The 19,368-nt window shown below is 44.5% G+C and overlaps 1 protein-coding gene across 1 annotated transcript in view; it reads left to right on the forward strand.

Moving 5' to 3' along the window:
* The first annotated feature begins 15,479 nt into the window (after positions 1 to 15,479).
* Positions 15,480 to 19,368, forward strand: part of CLIC4 (chloride intracellular channel 4) — a 47,052-nt gene continuing 43,163 nt past the window's right edge. Inside the window, exon 1 of the mRNA XM_081921535.1 lies at positions 15,480 to 15,832. Within this exon, the coding sequence (XP_081777661.1) occupies positions 15,758 to 15,832 (75 nt within the window). The 5' untranslated portion in view covers positions 15,480 to 15,757. The remainder of the gene's footprint in view (positions 15,833 to 19,368) is intronic.

Genomic DNA, 19,368 nt, shown 5'->3' on the forward strand with positions numbered 1-19,368 from the left:
TTGGCAGGATATAAATGTAATAAAAACAACCCAAGCAGTAATGAACAGGATAAATAATCTGGAAGTGTGTGAGGACCATGGGGGTACTTAAATATTGAGTATTCACACATATCCCATCTTCAGAACCCAGGTCCAGGTATGTAGCCACTTGGTTATAAGAGCTTCATGTAAACAATGACAGTATATTGAAAAACCGCATACCAGCTGGATCCCAGACACTTAAAAAGTCAATGCTTCCCAAATAAGTCTTTGCTCAGATTTGACATGGTACTAATAAATGATAGGCCCAACAGACTGGCTCGTGTTGCAGGGTGTGATGTTTTGTGTTTTTTCTTGCTTTTGTGGTGGGACCTGGCATGTTCCAAGGACTATTTTGCACCAGCATCTTTAAACTGATGGTGTCTGGCAGGCCATTTGCTGCAAGTTCTTCACTCGTTTGGCTTGCGGTGGCAGCTGAAGACCACCAGAGGGCAAGATGGATCAAGCAGCAAGTTTGAGGAGATAAATTATTATTATTATTTACATATGGAAGGCATTTATTTGAAGCTTAATATTAGCATCTCTAAACAGTGTACATAAAAAACCATAGAGAATAAAACAATAAAAAGATCAAGTGTAAAACTGAACATGAATCCAAGCTCTTGCCTGAAAATACCTGCTGAAGTAAAAATTCCTTGTCATATACATGAAGTCCAGCAAGGAGGATGCCTTCCTAATCTTGACTGGAAGGGAGTTCCACAGAATTGGGCTCACAACACTGAATGTACAGCTTCTGGTATATAAAACAGTCTTCCAAATAAGTTCCACTTGGAGTAGACCCATTTAAATTACTGGATTTAAGTTACTATGACTAAAGTGGTGGCCACAATCCAGCACTTCTATAATGTATATTGAATTGCAATCAGAAAACATCAGTTAGCAATGCAATTCCATAAATCAATTGAAAAACAACAGAAGCCATTCATAAAGCAGTGATCCATAAAGGAAACGTCAGTAGCCACAACAAATGAAACACATGAGATCTGTACCTCGACACTAGGGACATTCCACAAAGTGAGTAATACAATGGGAAATTCTACTCATCACAGCCTGTCACACCTCAAGAGCTGGAGAATCTGGACCAAGGCCTTGAGTGATGAACAGCATGTGGAGAGGAACACATGCAGGAGGGCAGGGGCAGGGGCAGGCAGCCTATGTACAGTTGCCCCTGGCCTCGGAAGGCTAAGCTGGCTTGGGAGGCCTGCTAGGGACCGACAGCTTTTTTGTTTTGAGTTGTATTTTATTCCAACAAGGGACTCGGCTACATTAGTAAAGAAACAATGATTTGAATGCACTATAAACATGCAATACCAGATGGTGCTTTTGTAAACAACCACAAGGCACCGTACAAAAACGGCAGCCAGCAGCCACAAATAATCCATAAATATTAGTTGGTAAAAACAAAACCCTCATTTCAAAGGCCTGTCTAAGTAAGAGGTTTTTTGGAGATGTCTAAAAGAAGGCCAGGAGGATTCCTGTTGACACTACTGGCAGGGAGTTCCACAGGGTAGGACCTGCCACCTTAAAGGCGTGATCCCTATTAAAGGCTGGCTGAAACTCGGGGATATAGGGAACCCCAAGAAGTGCTCCATCAGAATACCGCAGTGATCAGGGTGGAACATAAGGAATCAGATGGTCCTTAAGGTATTTTGGGGCCCAGGTGTTTTGGTTCCTTTGTGAATTAACCTTAGAATATTGAACCTGTTCCGGAAGCAACTTGACAACCAGTGCAGCTCTCAGCATATCTTAATGGATATCGTTGGCTATTAGTGTCATAAGAAAAGCTGCTCTCTGAGCTATATGGGCCTTTAGTCACTTGCATACCACCATGAACTTTCAGGCACAAATCAAAAGATTTGATTCTATGTTTTCTTGCTCATTTTTGTAGCTGAAAAGCTCTGTTTCTCTCCTGACTATTAGGGCATTGTAGATTGAAAAGAAAACCTTCCTCCGTAAAGCTACTTGAACACTCAAAACCTAGTTATATGGAGGATGCCTGGGGATTGCTTTTAAGTGCTGCTGGTGTGAGTCAAACTTATTTTCTTTCTGCTTTTATTTAATCAGAACCCACCGACTGTGCAATGGTCTAGCCCTACTGAAGGTTGGCTGGAGTTCCAACTTAAACTAGGGCTACGTTAAGTACAACTAAATATAGAGCTCATGAATGGATCAAGGTTGGAAAGAATTGCTGTTATTCAGATGTTTTGGTTTCTTTTTAAGAATTTAAAAAGGTTTTTCACTGTAGGACCTGAATTCTTCTCAGGAGGGAGCCAGCTGCCCAGCAGAAATAACGGCATACATACAAGTACATAATGCATTATTTGAGATTAAAGGCCCACACCTGAAAGTTGGTGGTTATTGTGTGTCCATCTATGCTAGTGTAACACGCCAGCACATTGTTCTAAACCAGGAATGGGGAACCTAAAGCCGTCCAGATGTTGTTGGAGTCCAATTCCCATCAGCCGCAGCCAGCGTGGCCAATGGTCAGGTATTTCTTATTAGAGGTTACCACCCACACACTTCTGCTGCGCTTTCTGCTTTTGTGGTGGCACCTCAGTAAAACCTCATCTTACTGTTTATAGCAGAGTATTTCCCTGGTGGCAGATGACAGGAACAGTAGTCACAGACAAAGTCCTCAGTCAAGAGCTTCCTTTTTGCTTGACTGGTTGCACAAGCATTTCTCTTCTAAAATATATACATATATCTCTCCAGCACGGTATAAACTCAGCATGTATGTGTGCTTTCCTTGTGCTGAAATTGCATCTCCAACTGACACCAATTAAGCCTGGAGTGCCACTCCCACATAATGAAACTTCTGGAACGCTTTTTAAAGTTTAAAGGAATTATTACTCTGTTCCGTGAAGAATGTATTCCTAACATTTCTTTGATTCCATTCATGACTGCTTCCCATAAAATGTCTCAGTGTCAACAGAAACCATTTTGGAGCAGACCTCCTGATGAGATGGTATCTGCAGGAAGCCCTCTTGATGGGTGAGGGGATCTTTTAGGTATTCTGCTCATAAGCTTTGTGACCAGAACTGACAGCTAGCTAGGAGTTGCAGTCCAGCAACATCTCCAGAGGCATGAGTAGTTAAATGGCAAAAGGCACTGGGTGAAAGAAGCCAAACACTTATAAAGTGTGATCTAATAAATCAGAGGCAAACTTTTTTTTCAGAGAACGTGCATTCCGGTTTCCTTTGCCAACAAGCTGAAGTAGCTACCAACAACGCTTAAGTAAATTTAAGCAATTCTAAAACAATAAGAGCAGGGCAGAGGGGACCCATCAAAAACAACAACCCAATAGTGAAAAGTAATGAAGTAAAACTAGTGAGAAGATAGCAAAAAACTACAAAAGCAAATACAGTGGTACCTCGGGTTAAGAACTTAATTCATTCCAGAGGTCCGTTCTTAACCTGAAACTGTTCTTAACCTGAAGCACCACTTTAGCTAATGGGGCCTCCTGCTGCCGCCTCGCCGCCGGGGCACGATTTCTGTTCTCATCCTGAAGCAAAGTTGTTAACCCGAGGTACTATTTCTGGGTTAGCGGAGTCTGTAACCTGAAGCGTATGTAACCTGAAGCACCTGTAACCCGAGGTACCACTGTAGTAACAAACAATAGGCCAACAGCAACATGCAAATTTGTTACCAGGTGCTGAAAAATAAGAAATGAGGAGGCCAAATGGGTTTTTCTTGGAAGGGGCATTTCAAAGGCAAGAAGAAGAAGAAGAAGAAGAAGAAGAAGAAGAAGAAGAAGAAGAAGAAGAAGAAGAAGAAGAAGAAGAAGAAGTCGTCACACCTGAAAAGGCCCTTTTATATTTGGGGTGACATAACTTCAGCCTGCCTCCTGGCTTCCTAGGAAGCCTCTTGCCAAAGAAACATGTCTAGGTATTTCCTATCCCTCTCAGCACCAACATCTACATCACTCCACCTCCAAAGTTGAGCCGCCCACCCCTCTGCCCCCAATGTTCCTGCACATTATTAATTGAGGTATGTGAAGATTGCTACATGCCAGATCAACCTGTGGGTGGGGCTCTTTCAGGCTGCCTGATTAGAGCATTTGAATTCCCCATCCTTTGGGAGAGCGTCACCCACCTCCATATAAATGCCTGGGATTGGTTGTGGGGGAGCCCAGGTCATGGTTGGTTGCCTTTGGTTGATTGCAGTGAGATTTGTTTGCATGTATGAGGGGGGTGGGTTGTTGGGTCATGTTGGCCATATTTGTATGCTTTCGGTGGGTTCTTGTTGTCATCTTGTTGGACTCTCTCTCTCCACCTCTCTTCTCCCCCCACCATATACTGTATACAACATTAATGTCTCACATTGAATGCAACTGATCTGTAGAAAAGACTCTATGACCTGAAAACAGAAACAATGCACATACTTTTGTAACCCAATAAAATCTCATCAATCTTGTTCCTGGATCCAGCCTGGTAATAATGACCCACTAAAGATGACACTGAGAAAACAAGGGAAAGGGAGCTTTGAGTCAGAAAACAAATGGGCCCTCCCTTCAACTCTTAGTTAGAAACACAAAGCCTGCATTTTAGAGCAGAGTTTGTTGTGATGTGAACTAGAAGCAAAGCAGGAAGATGGAAAGCAGAGTGGGGGAACAATGATTGATTACTGTTTGAATCTAAGGCTGCAGCTATGGGAGAAACAAGATTATTTTGGGGTGTTAATGCTGTGAACCCCTCCACTGTGGGGTCAGGTTGTATAAATGTGTAAAGAAACCATATATCGTAAAGACACCACAGTCTCTGCTGTGCTTCACTCCCAAAATGAAACACAAACCCTGGGTAAGCACCTGAAACCCCAGGATTCTTACACCGCTCAGAGATTGGGGTGGAGAGTTGTTTTGACATTTTTGTTTCGACCAGCTTCCATATTTGAGTGAACAGGTCTTTGCCAAAGGCGTCTACTTTGTATTGTTTAAGAATCTAGCTGCTGTCACTTTTAAAGTTGTTTTTTAAATGTTCCTTAGCTGAATTTATTTTGCACATCACCTTAAGACATGTGGAAGGCCCCGGTGGGCACAAATGCCACATTGGTGACCCCCAGATATAAAGCAATAAAATAACAAGAGGACCTTTGAGAAGTGTCAGTGCCCTCTGCAGAAGAAGCAGAAACCAATTAACAGAAACTAATTGGAGATGCTCTCTTCCTGAGCAAGTTTCAGAAGCATTGTTAAAACCGGCTTTTGGAGGTTGAGAAATGAGGAAATGCAACTGGGGTGGAGGTTTTTTCACAGCACTTTGCCCCACTATAATTTGGCTGACAGGGGCCAACCCTACAATTAACTGCAGTGAGGCCACCTGCCACCCCAGGAAGCAGCAGTGGAAGTCCCCAGCCACTCCTTCTGAGCCCTTCTGTTAGAAGACAGAGTGTGCCACATGGCCTGTTTTCCACCTCCCAAGATAGTCTGCTTTCCTCAGGTGCGGTCGGAGCAGGAGGCTGTCCCATTGTTGATGTGGGAGTAAGATTCAGCTGCCAGTCCAACTGGCTTCTGTATGCAGAATGCAGGACAGAGTGGGTGGGATGCCTTAGGCTGCCAAACCTCTTGGCCCAACCTGGTGAGAAGTTGAATTTGTGGTTCTGCAGCAGGGGTGGGGGGCCCAGTCCTAGGCACGCACTGTGGCTCTCAAATACCCTCCGTTTGGCCCTCAGAACTCTTCCCAGGCCCCACGCATCACCAGTCCTGCTTCACACCCCTCTTTGAGTGTTTTTGTTTGGCTGCAGTATGTCCTTGAACTCTGATAATGCCTTCTGCTTGCTTGGAGGGCAGAGAAAGGTGAGTGAATGTGAGTAGAAACCACCCAACCATACGAAGGCAAGATTTACACGCATTACTCCACCTGCTTTAGTATGTGGCCCCCGAACGGTTGCCCAGAAGAGAATGCGGCCCTTGAGCTGAAACTGGGCTAGAAATGCAAGCCCTATGAATAAATGCCATTTTTTCCACTTGGTCTGATGATCACTCTGAACTTCTGGTGCACTGTGCCCTCCTTTCCTCTAGAGGAGTGTAAGCATATGGCTGCTTGGGGTAAGGTCTGCTGCCCTCTCTGCTGCCCCTGGATAAAAACAGGAGAGTCGTACTGTATCAGGCTGAAGGTCCAACTACTCCAGGGCTGTACAGGGCCCTGCAGGGTTACATGATGAATTTCAAAGCCCTCTGCAAGCAGCCTTTATTAGTTACCGTAGTTAGCCAAGGGTCAGGAAGCCCCAAATTCCATTTGACCCTCTGACTGCTCATTAAACTATGTTAAGAATAGAACCCTACAAAATCCAGATCCTATGTATCTGAGCCACTGCGATATTATAATATCCCAATGCTTTGGGGTAGTGCCTGCAAACAACCAACCAAGATCTTGCTAGAAATATTTGGTGGCAGTTAAGCCTGATTAAATTAACAACCATGCTAAAAGAATAGTGACAACTATCAAAGGCAATTAGATAAATGGAGTCTGTTAACAATTCATGTGAAAAGAGAATTAGGAATATCAAGTGTTGGTGTGGATTATTTATTTTTATAAGCCCCAACAGTGTAAAACAAGTGAGAGAACATATGTTTGAGTGTATGTTTAAAATACTGTAATATAGCTGTATTATGAAATGGTTTGGGCATTTGAATTTTTATACATATTAAAGTAAATATGGAAAAAACAACCCCTTCTAAACATTGCAAATGAAAATAAAATACAATAAAGATCTGTTAAAAGCAGCATAATTTCCAGAAAAAAAACAAGTTTTTATTTTATTATGTGTTTTTTTTTTAGATTTTATTGGTTTACAAAAGTATGTGCAATGTCTCTCTCTCTATCTCTCTCTCTCTCTCTCCCCCCAGTAACATTTTTTACAGATCAGTTTCATTTGTTGAGACATTAGGAAGAAAAGGGGGAAAGAGGTGGAGGGGGGGAAAGGTGAGTTGGGGGTGGGGTCGGGTGGTGATTTTTCTATTATACTTAATATATATGGGGCTCCAAGTTTTTATTTTAAGAATACCTCACAATAGACCTCACATACCACACCCCTAGCTGGCGATGGGAGAAAAAATTGCTTCAGTTTGCACACAAAGGCAAACCTACCTAATTATTTGGAGAAATCAGCATTCAAATGCTGTGAATTTTCATGAGGCTTTTAAAAACGGATTGCAGACTGATGTGATCTGGAAATGTGGAGAATTGAACTTAAATCTGGAAAAACAAGAACCTGAGAGGAACTGAAGCTGACAGAGTCACTCATCCCTACCCATAGGACAGGTAATCCCCAGGCAATCATTTGTCAGAAAGCAAACATCTACAAAAAATACTGTTTAAAGTTTAATGGTATACACTGTTTAACTTTAAAGACCCACAGCTTATTCCTAATATGGCTATAAGCCCCCCCCCCCCCGCCGCCGCCCATCACCCTCTTCTGTGGCACTCCTGGAAAAATGGGATTTTACTCCCATTAAATATTCATCAAGCTTGTCTTTTGCATTTTTCATTCAGTGAGTGGTTTGCCAACTCATGTGATTGGAGTCACCATTTGCCTGAGGGGGGAAGTTTATTTGACTAAAACATCACACACACACACACACACACACACAACTCTTTGATCACTTGTGAGATGCTCTTCCTTGGTCCTTCATGCACCATCACCAGGTGACACAAAATGAGATTATATTGTTACACAAAGTGCATGAGCAGCAAAAAGAAACTAGAGCTAGATCTTTCTGATTCATTTCCTCTCTTTATAGCTAGCTACTGAATTACTTTTATTATGAATGACTTACTTTAAGACTGCTACGAACAATAGCATTTTGTAGAACATCCTCCCCCCTTATGCCTTCAAGATATACTATATCAGTCACTTTAAGAATAATAATATTACTGGAGGTGGGTGGGGTGGGGGTGGCTGTGTCTTTGCTTAGACTTGCCTAGACTTGGTTACAGGTTCAGTTGCAGTAGGTGAGTAGGATATGGAGATTAGAGGGCTATGCCAAAGGCTTAAAATGCATGTGCAGATGTGATGTGAATGCCCAGGTCCATTGAGGCTGATACAAACACCATTTATGCTACCAGGGAGATGTTGTAGCTCAGCGGTAGAGAATGGGACCGCTCTCTTGTGTGCAAGATTAGCTCTGTTGATGCTTCCAAGTTGCCAGGAGATGCCATGAATAATTGAGTAAGCTGGAGGGCAAAAGTAACCTTAAGCAGGTAATGGGGCGGAGGGCCTGAGGGGTCCATTTCAATCAAACCATCCTCATTCTGAAGTCTGGCTGATCATTTTTCTGTGTAGGGATTGGGAGCAGAACAGGCATAATTTGCACCAAGGCTGGATACTCTGGGTAATGGTTACTTGTGTGTGGATGTGATATGTATGTCTGTGGAATGAAGACCAGGACATAACTTGAGCTGAAGCTCAGTCTTGAAACTTGTTTTGCACACCATAGCGCTATCTCTTTAAATTGGCCCTCCTTGTCATTCGTAGCAGTTTCATGCCAAAGCTACTTTTGATAGGGTATTAAGAGTGCAGGCCTAGAAGTGGATACAGGGCTAAACTGGGAAGTGATATGCAGTGGTTTCAGTTACTCCTGCTTAGGCTTGGTTTACAGTCTCAGTTGCTGTGAGGCATGTGGGTTGTCCTAAAAGCCAAAATGGGTCCAACTGCATTTCATAACTCTGCTTTTGCAGAATGTGCACAACGACTTTTCCATGACACAAGCTTCATAATGCCTGCCTTGCAAAAATCTTCACCGTGATCAACTCCCACCTGGAAATCTATGTCCCCACTGTGAGACGATGTGCGGATCCAGAATTGGCCTCCATAGCCACCCATGAACATACTGTCCAGGGGTCAGCAAGGTTTACCTCACCTGGGCCGGTTCACTCCAGTGGAGATCCCTCTGTGGGCCGATTTTGCGTGCGTGTGAGCATGTGTGAGCACGATTTCTGGCGTTGGTGTCTGCACAGACGCAATTTCCAGTGTTAGTGTTGGTGAAGACACGATTTCTGGCACCGCGAAAGCAAGTCCCCGCACCACTCTGTGCCGGTTTAGCATAGCGCGCGGTGACTCGCCGTGCGGGCGTTTCGGGGGTGGTTTGGGGACCGGTTAAACAACCCTCGTGGGCCACTTGTGGCCCATGAGCCTTAGGTTGCCTACCCCTCGTTAAGACCATATTCATGGAAGGCAGTCTTACTCAACTACGGGTGATTGCCAAAGAGAGAAGACCTTGCAAATTTACCTCTTTGCCCTCTTCTTCCATTTATCAGAAAACCGTGAACCACTACAAAGTTAGATAGTTAAGCTGAGGTTTGAGAACCAGCATTGGTACCTATTTATATTTTTGATAGCTCTTTATCAGCTGCCCTGAGTCGTTGTTATTAAAATGGGGCAACTCAGACCCCAAAATATTTTTGAATTAAAATATGCCAAGTATTGTGAACACTTGCTCAGTTGACACTCCAATGGACAGCTCTCGTGGGTCAACTGTGCTCCCCCACAATGATTTGCAGCTCTCTAGGGGATTCCCAGATACCTATTATTTGCACCTTTTCCCTACTTCTGTGGGAAACTGGCAGCTAAGGCCCACCCAACCCAAATCCATCAAACGTGAAGGGGAGAGGATGCTTCCATCTTTTCATGCCTCTTCTCTTTGATTCAGGGGTGTGTGTGTTGGAGTTGACAGATCTTCTAGTCTGTTTTTGCCAGCCAGACATGCCCCACAGCTCTTCTGAGACTCCCTCACCACGTGAAAAGCCTTGTATGCCTTTGCACTTAACTCAGCAAGAGGTAATAGCAATGAGAGGGAAGAGAGACAAATTGAGGCAATAAAGAGAGGCTGAAGAAAGAAGAGGGGAAGAAAATACTGGCGGGGTAGCAGGCTGGGGTGCAGACCTTTGCTTGTGTGGAGACACAAGAAAGCACGTTGTTTCCCCCTGCTACGTAGAAAGGCTGGCCCTGGCCTTGCTTACAATGAAATGCAGACAAAGAGGATGGAGAGAGAACAATGCAGGGGGCTGCAGAAAGGAGAGACCAGAAGTGGCACAGAGAGGGGGGGAAAGGCAGATAGCGGATGGCAGCTGGAAGGCAGTGATGGCCACCAGCTTCAATGGCTTCAAAAGAAGACTAGACAAATTCATGGAGAGGCCTGATGACTGCTGCTGGCCATTATATCTAAACTTCTGTCTCCATGGTCAGAGAAGCAGTATGTTTCTGAATGCCAGTTGCCAGGAATCATAAGGTGCTGGTAGTAGTAGTGGGGTATAAATAATAATCAGGGAGCTCTTTGTATTTTCTTTTGTTAATGGGTGAAAACAAAGACCCGTGATTAAAATGGAAAGTTGGGGAGGGGGGTGCTGGAAACTGTGCTGCAGCTAACTAGTGATTTGCTCCTCTGAGGAGAAATATGCAAAAGCAGGCCTTGGTGTGAGTCGTGATCCCCTGGTTGTAGGCCTAGCCTGTGACATCACTTCGAAATGCTGCGTTGAAGACAGCCATCTTTGTGTTTTTTTGAATTCTGCTATTATGAGCTCACTTGTGGAGGGCCTGGCAGCGAACGCTGCAGCTGGAAATGTCAACTCCGTTACTGTCAAGAGAGACAAGAGTCCCAAATGCTGTAGACAATGCGATGTTGGCAGATGGGGACAGGAAGACTAGATAGGAGGGAGAGAGAAGGGGAGAGAGGCATTTGCCAAAGAATTACCTCATGCCAGTTCTCTATTTCACACTCTCTCTCTCTCTCTCTCTCTCTCTCTCTCTCTCTCTCTCACACACACACACACACACACACACACACACTGTTATCAGTAAGCCTCTCACTTCAAGCCTCAGTTTCATTTGGCTCAGGATATTTAGGGAGCAAAAGACCCCATGGGATTATTCTTGAGAAGTATTTTATATAGTAATTAAAAAAAATATGTTTACAAACCACACTGTTATTCAAAAAATGCAGCAAGGTGGTACCTATACAACACAGAAAATTATAGCAATCAATAAGAACAACATCTAGAAATACCAGTTGGGAAAAACAAATTTCACATTTCAAAGGCCTGACTGAATAACCTAGTTTTCAGGTGACATCTAAAACAATGGTTCCCAAACTCCTCATACAGCTTGCAGGCCACTTAAAAATTGTTGAGGGTCTTACAGGACTACTGAATTTGTCTCCATTGCTGTAGCAATTGTAATGTGCTGTGCTATAGGCTACACTATTTTAAATGGCATTTTAATTGCTTCTTTTATTTCTTACATGGTATTTTATTACAATTTGAATTCAATAGAATTCAGATTTTAAGTGTTCTTCAAAGACAAGCCTACAAACTAGCCGAATGAAGCTTGCAGACCATCAGAGGTCCCCAGATTATAATTTGAGAACCCCTGGCCTGTATGAAAGGCTAGACAATTCCTGCTGAGCCTCTATTGGCAGGGAGTTCCACAGGGCAGGGCTGGCTTTCCACATTCAAGGCTCAGTTCCTAGTCAAGGCTGATTGAACTTCAGGGGTATGCAGGGTTTATTCCAAGCTCCCCCCCCCCTTAAAGACATTGTTAAATTTTTCACAAAAGGCAAAATCCCACAAAATGGGAGTGGTAACTTGTGAAGGATAAGAGCCTAAAACCGAGGACTGTCCATGGTAAATACAGAGACTGACAGCATTGCAGAGGCATTTGCAACAGACTTGGGCCTCAAGGGGCACAGCAAGATGGGAGAAGCTAAGCATGTCGTATAAGCCTATATGCCTCCTTCACATTTAATGCAAAGATTTCCCAGACAAATTATTCAGGACAGTGGGATTTGCTAGGGGAAGAGGCAGGCCTGCATTAATGCTTCCATCAGCTGGGAGCTCCTGCTGGGCCTTGATGCCAGGGCCCCATGCCCCTAAAGAACAATACTCTCTTTGTGTCTACATCTCCTTGAGTACAATAGGTTGCTGAGCTGAAAAACACATGTTTAACTCTGCCTTGCTCCCTGTGGGATGCAACAATGGCATCAACGCTTTCCCCAGCATGGTGCCTGCTGGATACTGTTGGACTCCTACTCCCATCAGCCCTAGCCAGCAAAGCCAAAGATAATGGGATAATGGGAGTTGTAGTTCACATAATATAGAGGTCATCAGGTTGGGGAAGGCTGCTCTAAGGATAGCCATATGTGTCCGTGGTGCAGCACTGATAGTTCAAAGTCCAGCTGCAATGAAAACTCATTTATTTGCTTGCAGTCTTTGTTCATGGAATTCAGGAGCTTCAACATGAATAAGTACTTGTATTATGAATGCTGCCAGGTCAAAGATTTATTGACCCTTCTTGGAGAGGGGGCCTTGCGCCCTTTGAGATAATAAAAATATGAGATGAACCCTGCTGGAAACAAGGGCCCACCTACTCCAGCATTTTGTTTCATAGTAGCCAACCAGATGCCTATGAAGTGAAGCCCTCAAGTAGGATGTGAGTACAACAGTGCTTCCTGCACTTGGGATTCCCAGCAAGTAGTCTTCAGAGGTGCACTTCCTATGATAATGGAGGTAGAACCAGTGGGGTTGACTCCTTAGACCATATCCTTATCAAGATCTAGACTTGTGAGCCGAATTTGACAGGTGGCTGGGGCCCTGCGCTGAAATTAAGGGCTTATTAAATGTCTGCCTGGCACAAGACATTTTGCTGCCTAAGGCAAGGACAAGATGGTGCTATTCGATCTATACAATTGGAACAATGTCCCCCACTGCATCTGAGGGCACCAGGCTGTTTAGGGGTGTATGAGAGGCTGTCCTCTAACAGTAAGGAATAAGCACCACCATTGTCCTCAATCATTTACCACCCGAGGCGTTTACTTCACTCTGCCTAATGGTAGAGCCTGCTCTGCATAGGCCTACAGCTGTGGAGCAGAGCCTGGAGATTCAACTTCTGTGGAAGGCCTGAGCCCCTAGAACACCAGAGAGTCTTGGAGACTATTCTTAACTTCTGCCCAACCCTGGCCGAGATCACACTTGAAATCTAGATTCCACATTTTTGTTAAGTTTCATGTTGGAGAAAGTCAGCACTGCCCGCCCTCCCCCATGCTGCTGCTTTAGAGTGCAAGGGCTGGAGAGTGGATCCGTTGAAAAAGAAAAGGTCAGGCTGATAACAAGAAAAGAGCTCAGCGGATGTCAGAGAAAGTGGGTGGAGAGCTTATACAGCTGGCCAGAAATAATCTGGCTGGTAGCCACTTGGTATGCCAACACTAAACGGATCGTTCTTAAAAGCAGGGAAATAATTCAGAGTGTATATACACCTGCCTGTTAACATGTATGTGGGTCACACTGATCCTATTTTTCAGTGTGTGCTTTTGTCCACTTTTTCTACACTTGTGCACTTTCAATTGAACTCCAGTTCAATGGTTCCTGTTCACACTAGTGGGTGGTGCATGATGGGATGTATCACGCTGGCTGTTGTTTGCTCCCCACAACTAGTATTTCTCTGCTTTCCCTGAGTCCTGGAAAGTTGAGGTACATTGTGAGTGTGCACATACTGTAGGTATTTCTCTGCCTGTCCACAGGGCCTTTTAAAATAAATATTTTGATTGAAATAGAAGTTTCACAACTCAAGAGTTGGTTGCCAAAATGTGGAGAACTGAACTTAAGCTTAGAAAAATGAGAAATAGCAAGAAACTGAAACTGACAGTCATACTTTCAGTATAGGGTTGTGAACGAAAAGCAGTTACTGTTTTGCTACTGAGTCCAGCACTAATCAAATTGGATTGCATAGGGAAGGATTTGCTCATCTCACAGGTATTACAGCAGCTGCTCTGAGCAATTTTCAGCCTCAAATCCTGCTGTGGGATGAAGGAGACACAGGAGGAAGTTGGTTTCCTGCCCGCCTTCTTTTCAAGCACAGGCCCATGCGGTGGCTGGTCCCAGACATTAGGTCATTGGGCACTGCACCAGCCAGCTTGCTCTGGCGGTCTATGCTTGTCCCTCCCTTATGTAGGGAAATAAAAGATTTTGCTTTTATTCAAAATAGAAAAGCAAAAGTCATACTCCCAAATTAGCACTGGGTGTGGTATGAGCATGGTTCATGAGAATGGGTTGAGATGCTAAGGCTTGATACTGCTATGGTTAAATTTGCTAGCAGATTTATAAGGTTTGTGGGATGGCATCCATGAACAGTCAGGGGGCAGCGAGTGAACATCAAAGATGGAATGGGACACTATAGTGGTTGCAAGTCAATCAAAATATTATTTGTCACTCATATGTGATCCTACTCCCTCTGAAATTGTATCCAAACTGACACAAATAATTGTATTCAATCTTAGTTATGCTCAAGTAGGCTAAATAGAGTGGAATTAATGTACATTAATAAAGAAACAATTCATCATCATCATTATTAAATTTGTATACTGCCCTTTATCTGAATATCCCAAAGCAGATGTCAAGTTTCACAAATGCGCCATGTTTCTTTCTTCCTAATGCAAAAGATTACTGTCTTAAACACCCATGTCCTACTCTGAGGTCTAAGCTCCAGAGATGCTGGAGTGGTAGCTGAACCCTTCAGAATGATAACATTTACAGATCAAGCTGAGAACAAGTGTTTTCAAAAAGAAACAAGGAAAGAAAGAAGGAAAGAAAAAGGACAGCATTCTACCAGGGAAAAAGGACCAGAAAATAGGGATTGTGCCTGGAAAATCGGAACAGCTGGAGCATGTGCATGCAGCTGTATTTGCTAAACATAACTCACAATTATCTTTAAAAACCTATTCTACACTTAGGGCATAGTCCTGTCCTTAAGGCAGAGGTTTTCAACCTTTTTGAGTCCATGGCTCCCTTGACCAACTACATTCTTTCTTCGGCACCCCTGTGGGGCTCAGGAGTCCAGTTATGTCACCACTTGCCTGCAGAGCTGGCAGCCTCTGACCCTTTTTCAAACACCCTCCCTTGTGCCAAGTTATACATTAAAACGGAAGGGTATGAATAGACAAACACGTGGACTAGAAACTTGTTCCTGAGTTTCATGCAAGGAGACCTTCACCCGCACCACAGCCCTCGCTCCTTCGCATCGTAACCCTCCCTATCACCAGCCATGACAAACGCTCCCCCTGCTCAGCAGCGCGCGCGCACAACAAAGTCAAGCCACACCCCCTCTTTCCCCTCGCCTGGGTTTAGTCGGGGAGTCTCCCCACTACAGTCACGCCCCCTCTTTCCCCTAAAACACGCCCACCCTGCTCTGGCCACACCCACGTCCATAGGATCATAAGGTGCTTCTCTATCGTCAGAGTCCCGCCTCTTTGCCGCCGGGGGCGGGTTGATGTCCTAAGCCACGCCTCCTTCGCCGCACAGGCCCCGCCCTGGCACCCGACAAATATTATTAGGCGGTGTCTTCCCAACCTTCATCCGTCGCTGTTTGTTTCCTCGCTTGCTCCCTGCACCCCTCCCGGCGGTCTGCCACGCCCCTTTCGCGGCTCAATCCCCGCCCCTTAGTATAAATAGGCGGCGTCTCTCGAAACGGCTCCTCAGTCGCGGTCCCGCCTTGTTCGACGGCGCTGAAGCCCAGGAGGCAGGGAGAGAGAGAGAAAGCGCGGAATCCGCGGGGCGCTCCCTCCCTCCCTCCCTCGCACTCGCCGGCGCGCTCGCACAAGCCGTGAGGGGAGCCAGACGGGCAGGCGGGCGAAGGACCGGCTGAGTGAGTGAAGGGAGGAGTTTTCTCGCTTGCTCGCAGGGCGTCGCCGCCGGTCAGTCTCCACGCAGAGCGGGTGGCCGAGCGAAGAGGACAGAGCATGGCGCTCTCGGTGCCGGTCAACGGGGTGAAGGAAGAGGGCGACAAGCAGCCTCTCATCGAGCTCTTCGTCAAGGTAAAAGGTCTCCTTGGGGGTGGTGTGCTTCCCTCCCCCCCAGCCTTTATTAAGCAGCCCCCCCCCCGTCGGGTAGTGTGTGCTTCATCCCTGCTCCTTATTGAGGGAGTCGACTTGACTCGCCTTACTCCACATCGCCATGGTATTTCTCATGCACGCTCCTGGGTCCACTCTATTATTTAATAATCCCCGGGGGACTCTCAAAGCAGCTTACAAAACATTATGGCAGTAGAAGCCGCATGCAAATTTGGTGCCTGGGAACAGAAATAGCGCGAGGTGCCTCGGATGTGTCATTTCTTGTTCTCATCCTTGGTCTTAACCTTCAGCTTCTCGGCGAAAGAGCCCGTTGAAGATCTCTGAGGCAAGGGAGTGGGGGCTGAGCAGCTGGCTTTTAGTCCATGGTGGGGGCCGCTCCCTCTCTTTTTCTCGTTGAGGGAGTCGACTTTGCTTTCTGCAATACCCCACAGCAGTTCTCAATCTCAGCATTTCCCTATGGCGTTCCCTCTCCAGGAGAGGCTGTGTCCAGAGCTGAAGTTTGGGGAGGGGCAGTCTGGTTCTGTGCGTGGGTCTTTGGAAATAATTCCCAGTGAACTCAGCGGGGCTTAACTTCCAAGGAAGTGTTCCGTGGGTTGAGTATAAGACAAGGAAATTGTGTAAGTAGCAAAGCAATGTGTGTTGTATGGACAGATTCTCCTCGCCCTTCCACACAGTCATCTCTTCATTTCTGTGCCTTTAAACCTGTTGGCTAGATACAGATTATTCCATACTTTATTATAGAAATGAAGACTAGAACTATATAAATAGCATGGGTACTGATCAGCCTGACACTGACTTCTCATATCCCTCTTTCTCTGTGGGTTCTGCTGCACATTCTTCATAAAAATACAATTCTGTCGTGCAATTTTTCAGTTTGGTGATGGGGTCGGAAAGCTTTTCCCCTGCAGGTCTTTTGATTTTGTGACATGCGTCCTTCCATCCCAACATTCCTCAGCTAATCCTTAGTTGTCTTCCAGTCTAACCCATATATCCCCTGAAGGTTGTCTAGTGGTACCTCTGGTTATGTACTTAATTCGTTCTGGAGGTCCGTTCTTAACCTGAAACTGTTCCTAACCTGAAGCACCACTTTAGCTAATGGAGCCTCCTGCTGCTGCCACCGCTGTGCAATTTCTGTTCTTATCCTGAAGCAAAATTCTTAACCTGAGGTACTATTTCTGGGTTAGCGGAGTCTGTAACCTGAAGCATACGTAACCTGAAGCGTATGTAACCCGAGGTACCACTGTACTTGGTTTGTATATTCAGTCCTCTTTCCTTGTTTGATTTTGGGCATCCTTCGCATCATACATGATGATCTCCAATTTGAAGATCCTATTGTCTTGTTAGCTTTTTTACAGAGGGAGGTCCCATCCCCCCCCTGCAGCTAGCCCATCCAGGCACTACCCTACCTACTTCTTTTCAAAGATTCTGTAGCTGTAGACTTAGGAACCAGCTAAATCACATATGTCATAATCTGCAAACTACTTCCAATTTTTATGATGTGTTGATCACTATGTGCAATATTCTGAAAGAGACTTCGCTGTTGCAAAGTTAAGTTATAGATGCAAATCTTCCTTCTTTCCATTCAATTTCATTCTTCTGTTTCCTGTTCATTTCCCTATAACAAGTTAATAGTGGACATTATTTCAGAGAGGATAAAGACTTGGTTCCATAAATAAAAACATAAACATTTCTGGTTTCCAGTAGGGTCGAGAGTACATGAAATGATATATAAAAATGGCCTTTGGGGAGTGTGCTTTGGTCTCAACCTTGCCTTGTTCGGTTTTACCAGATACTCTGGCCTTAACATTCACTAAAACTTTTTTATTATGAGAAGTGTATTTTTCAAAGCAAGAGGTGTTTCCAAGTGCTCCAATAATAAAATCTTCCTGTTTTCTGCATTCTTCCCTGCTTCTGTAATACTCATTCTTAGCTCCCTCTCACTCAGAGCAGAAGTCTTGAGCTGGGAATAAGAGGTGGCAACTTGACTGAATCTGGATGAAGTCATTTTCTTTTGAAATACTACTTCATACAAGCTATGAATAGCCCATTACTCAGTTGCTGTTAGAGATAGTGTAAAAAGTGTTTGCTTGATTTCTTGCTTCTACTTCTGCAATGCTGGTTTTTTTTTTGGGGGGGGAATAATAAGGAGCTACATGGGATTATTTTAAAAGGCATGGTTCTTTTTAAATATGAAGACACATATTTTGGAGTTTTGAGAGCTTTTGACTTGTAAACAAGAGCCTTGTCGCACAATCTGTTCCACACCCATATTGTCATCGGGGATGTACCAGCCCTGAGGAATCCAGGGACTGGAGGATCACATCTTTTACATCCCTTCTATTGTGGAAAAGTGATAATGTATTGAAAACAGGAATATCCTCTCATTAGCCTTCTTTAACTACATGTCTAGGCTCGTCTCATGACTTTTCAGGGGCTGGGCAATGATTTTTAAAATTTGAATAGAACGTTGTGAAAGCAGCTTTGATCATACTAGCTATGAGAAGAGTCAGCTGAAGGAATGAGTGTTCTCATAATTTCCAATAAGCTATGGATTGTTTGAATCTTCTGTGACACATTACCTGGACTGGCCCATATGAAGAATTTGGCAATGACTGTATTCGGATTGATGCAAATCTTAGCTTAAGGTTGGAAATGCATTAGTTTAATGCAGGTGCTTTACTTTTCTCTCTTGCATGAGTGTGGAAACAAGCCAAGAATTCAGTTGACCACAGCTTCCTGATGCATGTGAACTAGTAACCATGGTTTATAGCTTTCAAACAGGCCAGAATAAGGAGCCATGGTTTGGATTTGATATCCTGCCTTTCACTCCCTTTAAGGAGTCTCAAAGCGGCTAACATTCTCCTTTCCCTTCCTCCTCCCCAACAAACACTCTGTGAGGTGAGTGGGGCTGAGAGACTTCACAGAATTGTGACTGGCCCAAGGTCACCCAGCAGCTGCATGTGGAGGTTTAAAGTTGGCTTCCATATTTTGGATTGTTGGAAGTCATTGTCCATAGTTCCTGGTTCAGATACATCAGGAAGCTATGGTTAATAGAGGCTTCCTGGTTCCTTACTTGCAGGAGCAAGGAGGAGCAAATAGCTATGTCTGGATGCTATGTCTGGACCCAATAGTCATTACATCAGGCTGTAGCAGAGGAGGGAGGAGAAGTGAGTCAGGGCCACTACATCAGTGCAGCTGAGAGACCAGCAGCTTCTGGCACCTGTGTCTCATCTCCTTGAATTAACAAACAGCTGGTCATTAGAACAACTTGTAACTAAGAACATGAAAACAAGCAAATTCAGGTTTCATCTTCCCAATCCATTTTCTCTTTGTGTTGATAATTTCAAGCTTGAATACATTTTAATGGTTTATAAGCTGCTCTGCTAGCCTCTGGCTGAAGAGTAGTATAAAACATTTTTGAAATAAATGAAATTTGTGCATATCTTTGTTTATTAAGCTGAGACATGATTGTTCAAATGTAGCCATTCGAGTGTTCAAAG

The sequence above is a fragment of the Podarcis melisellensis genome (assembly GCF_964234715.1).
Source record: "Podarcis melisellensis genome assembly, chromosome: 8".
Lineage (NCBI taxonomy): Eukaryota > Metazoa > Chordata > Lepidosauria > Squamata > Lacertidae > Podarcis > Podarcis melisellensis.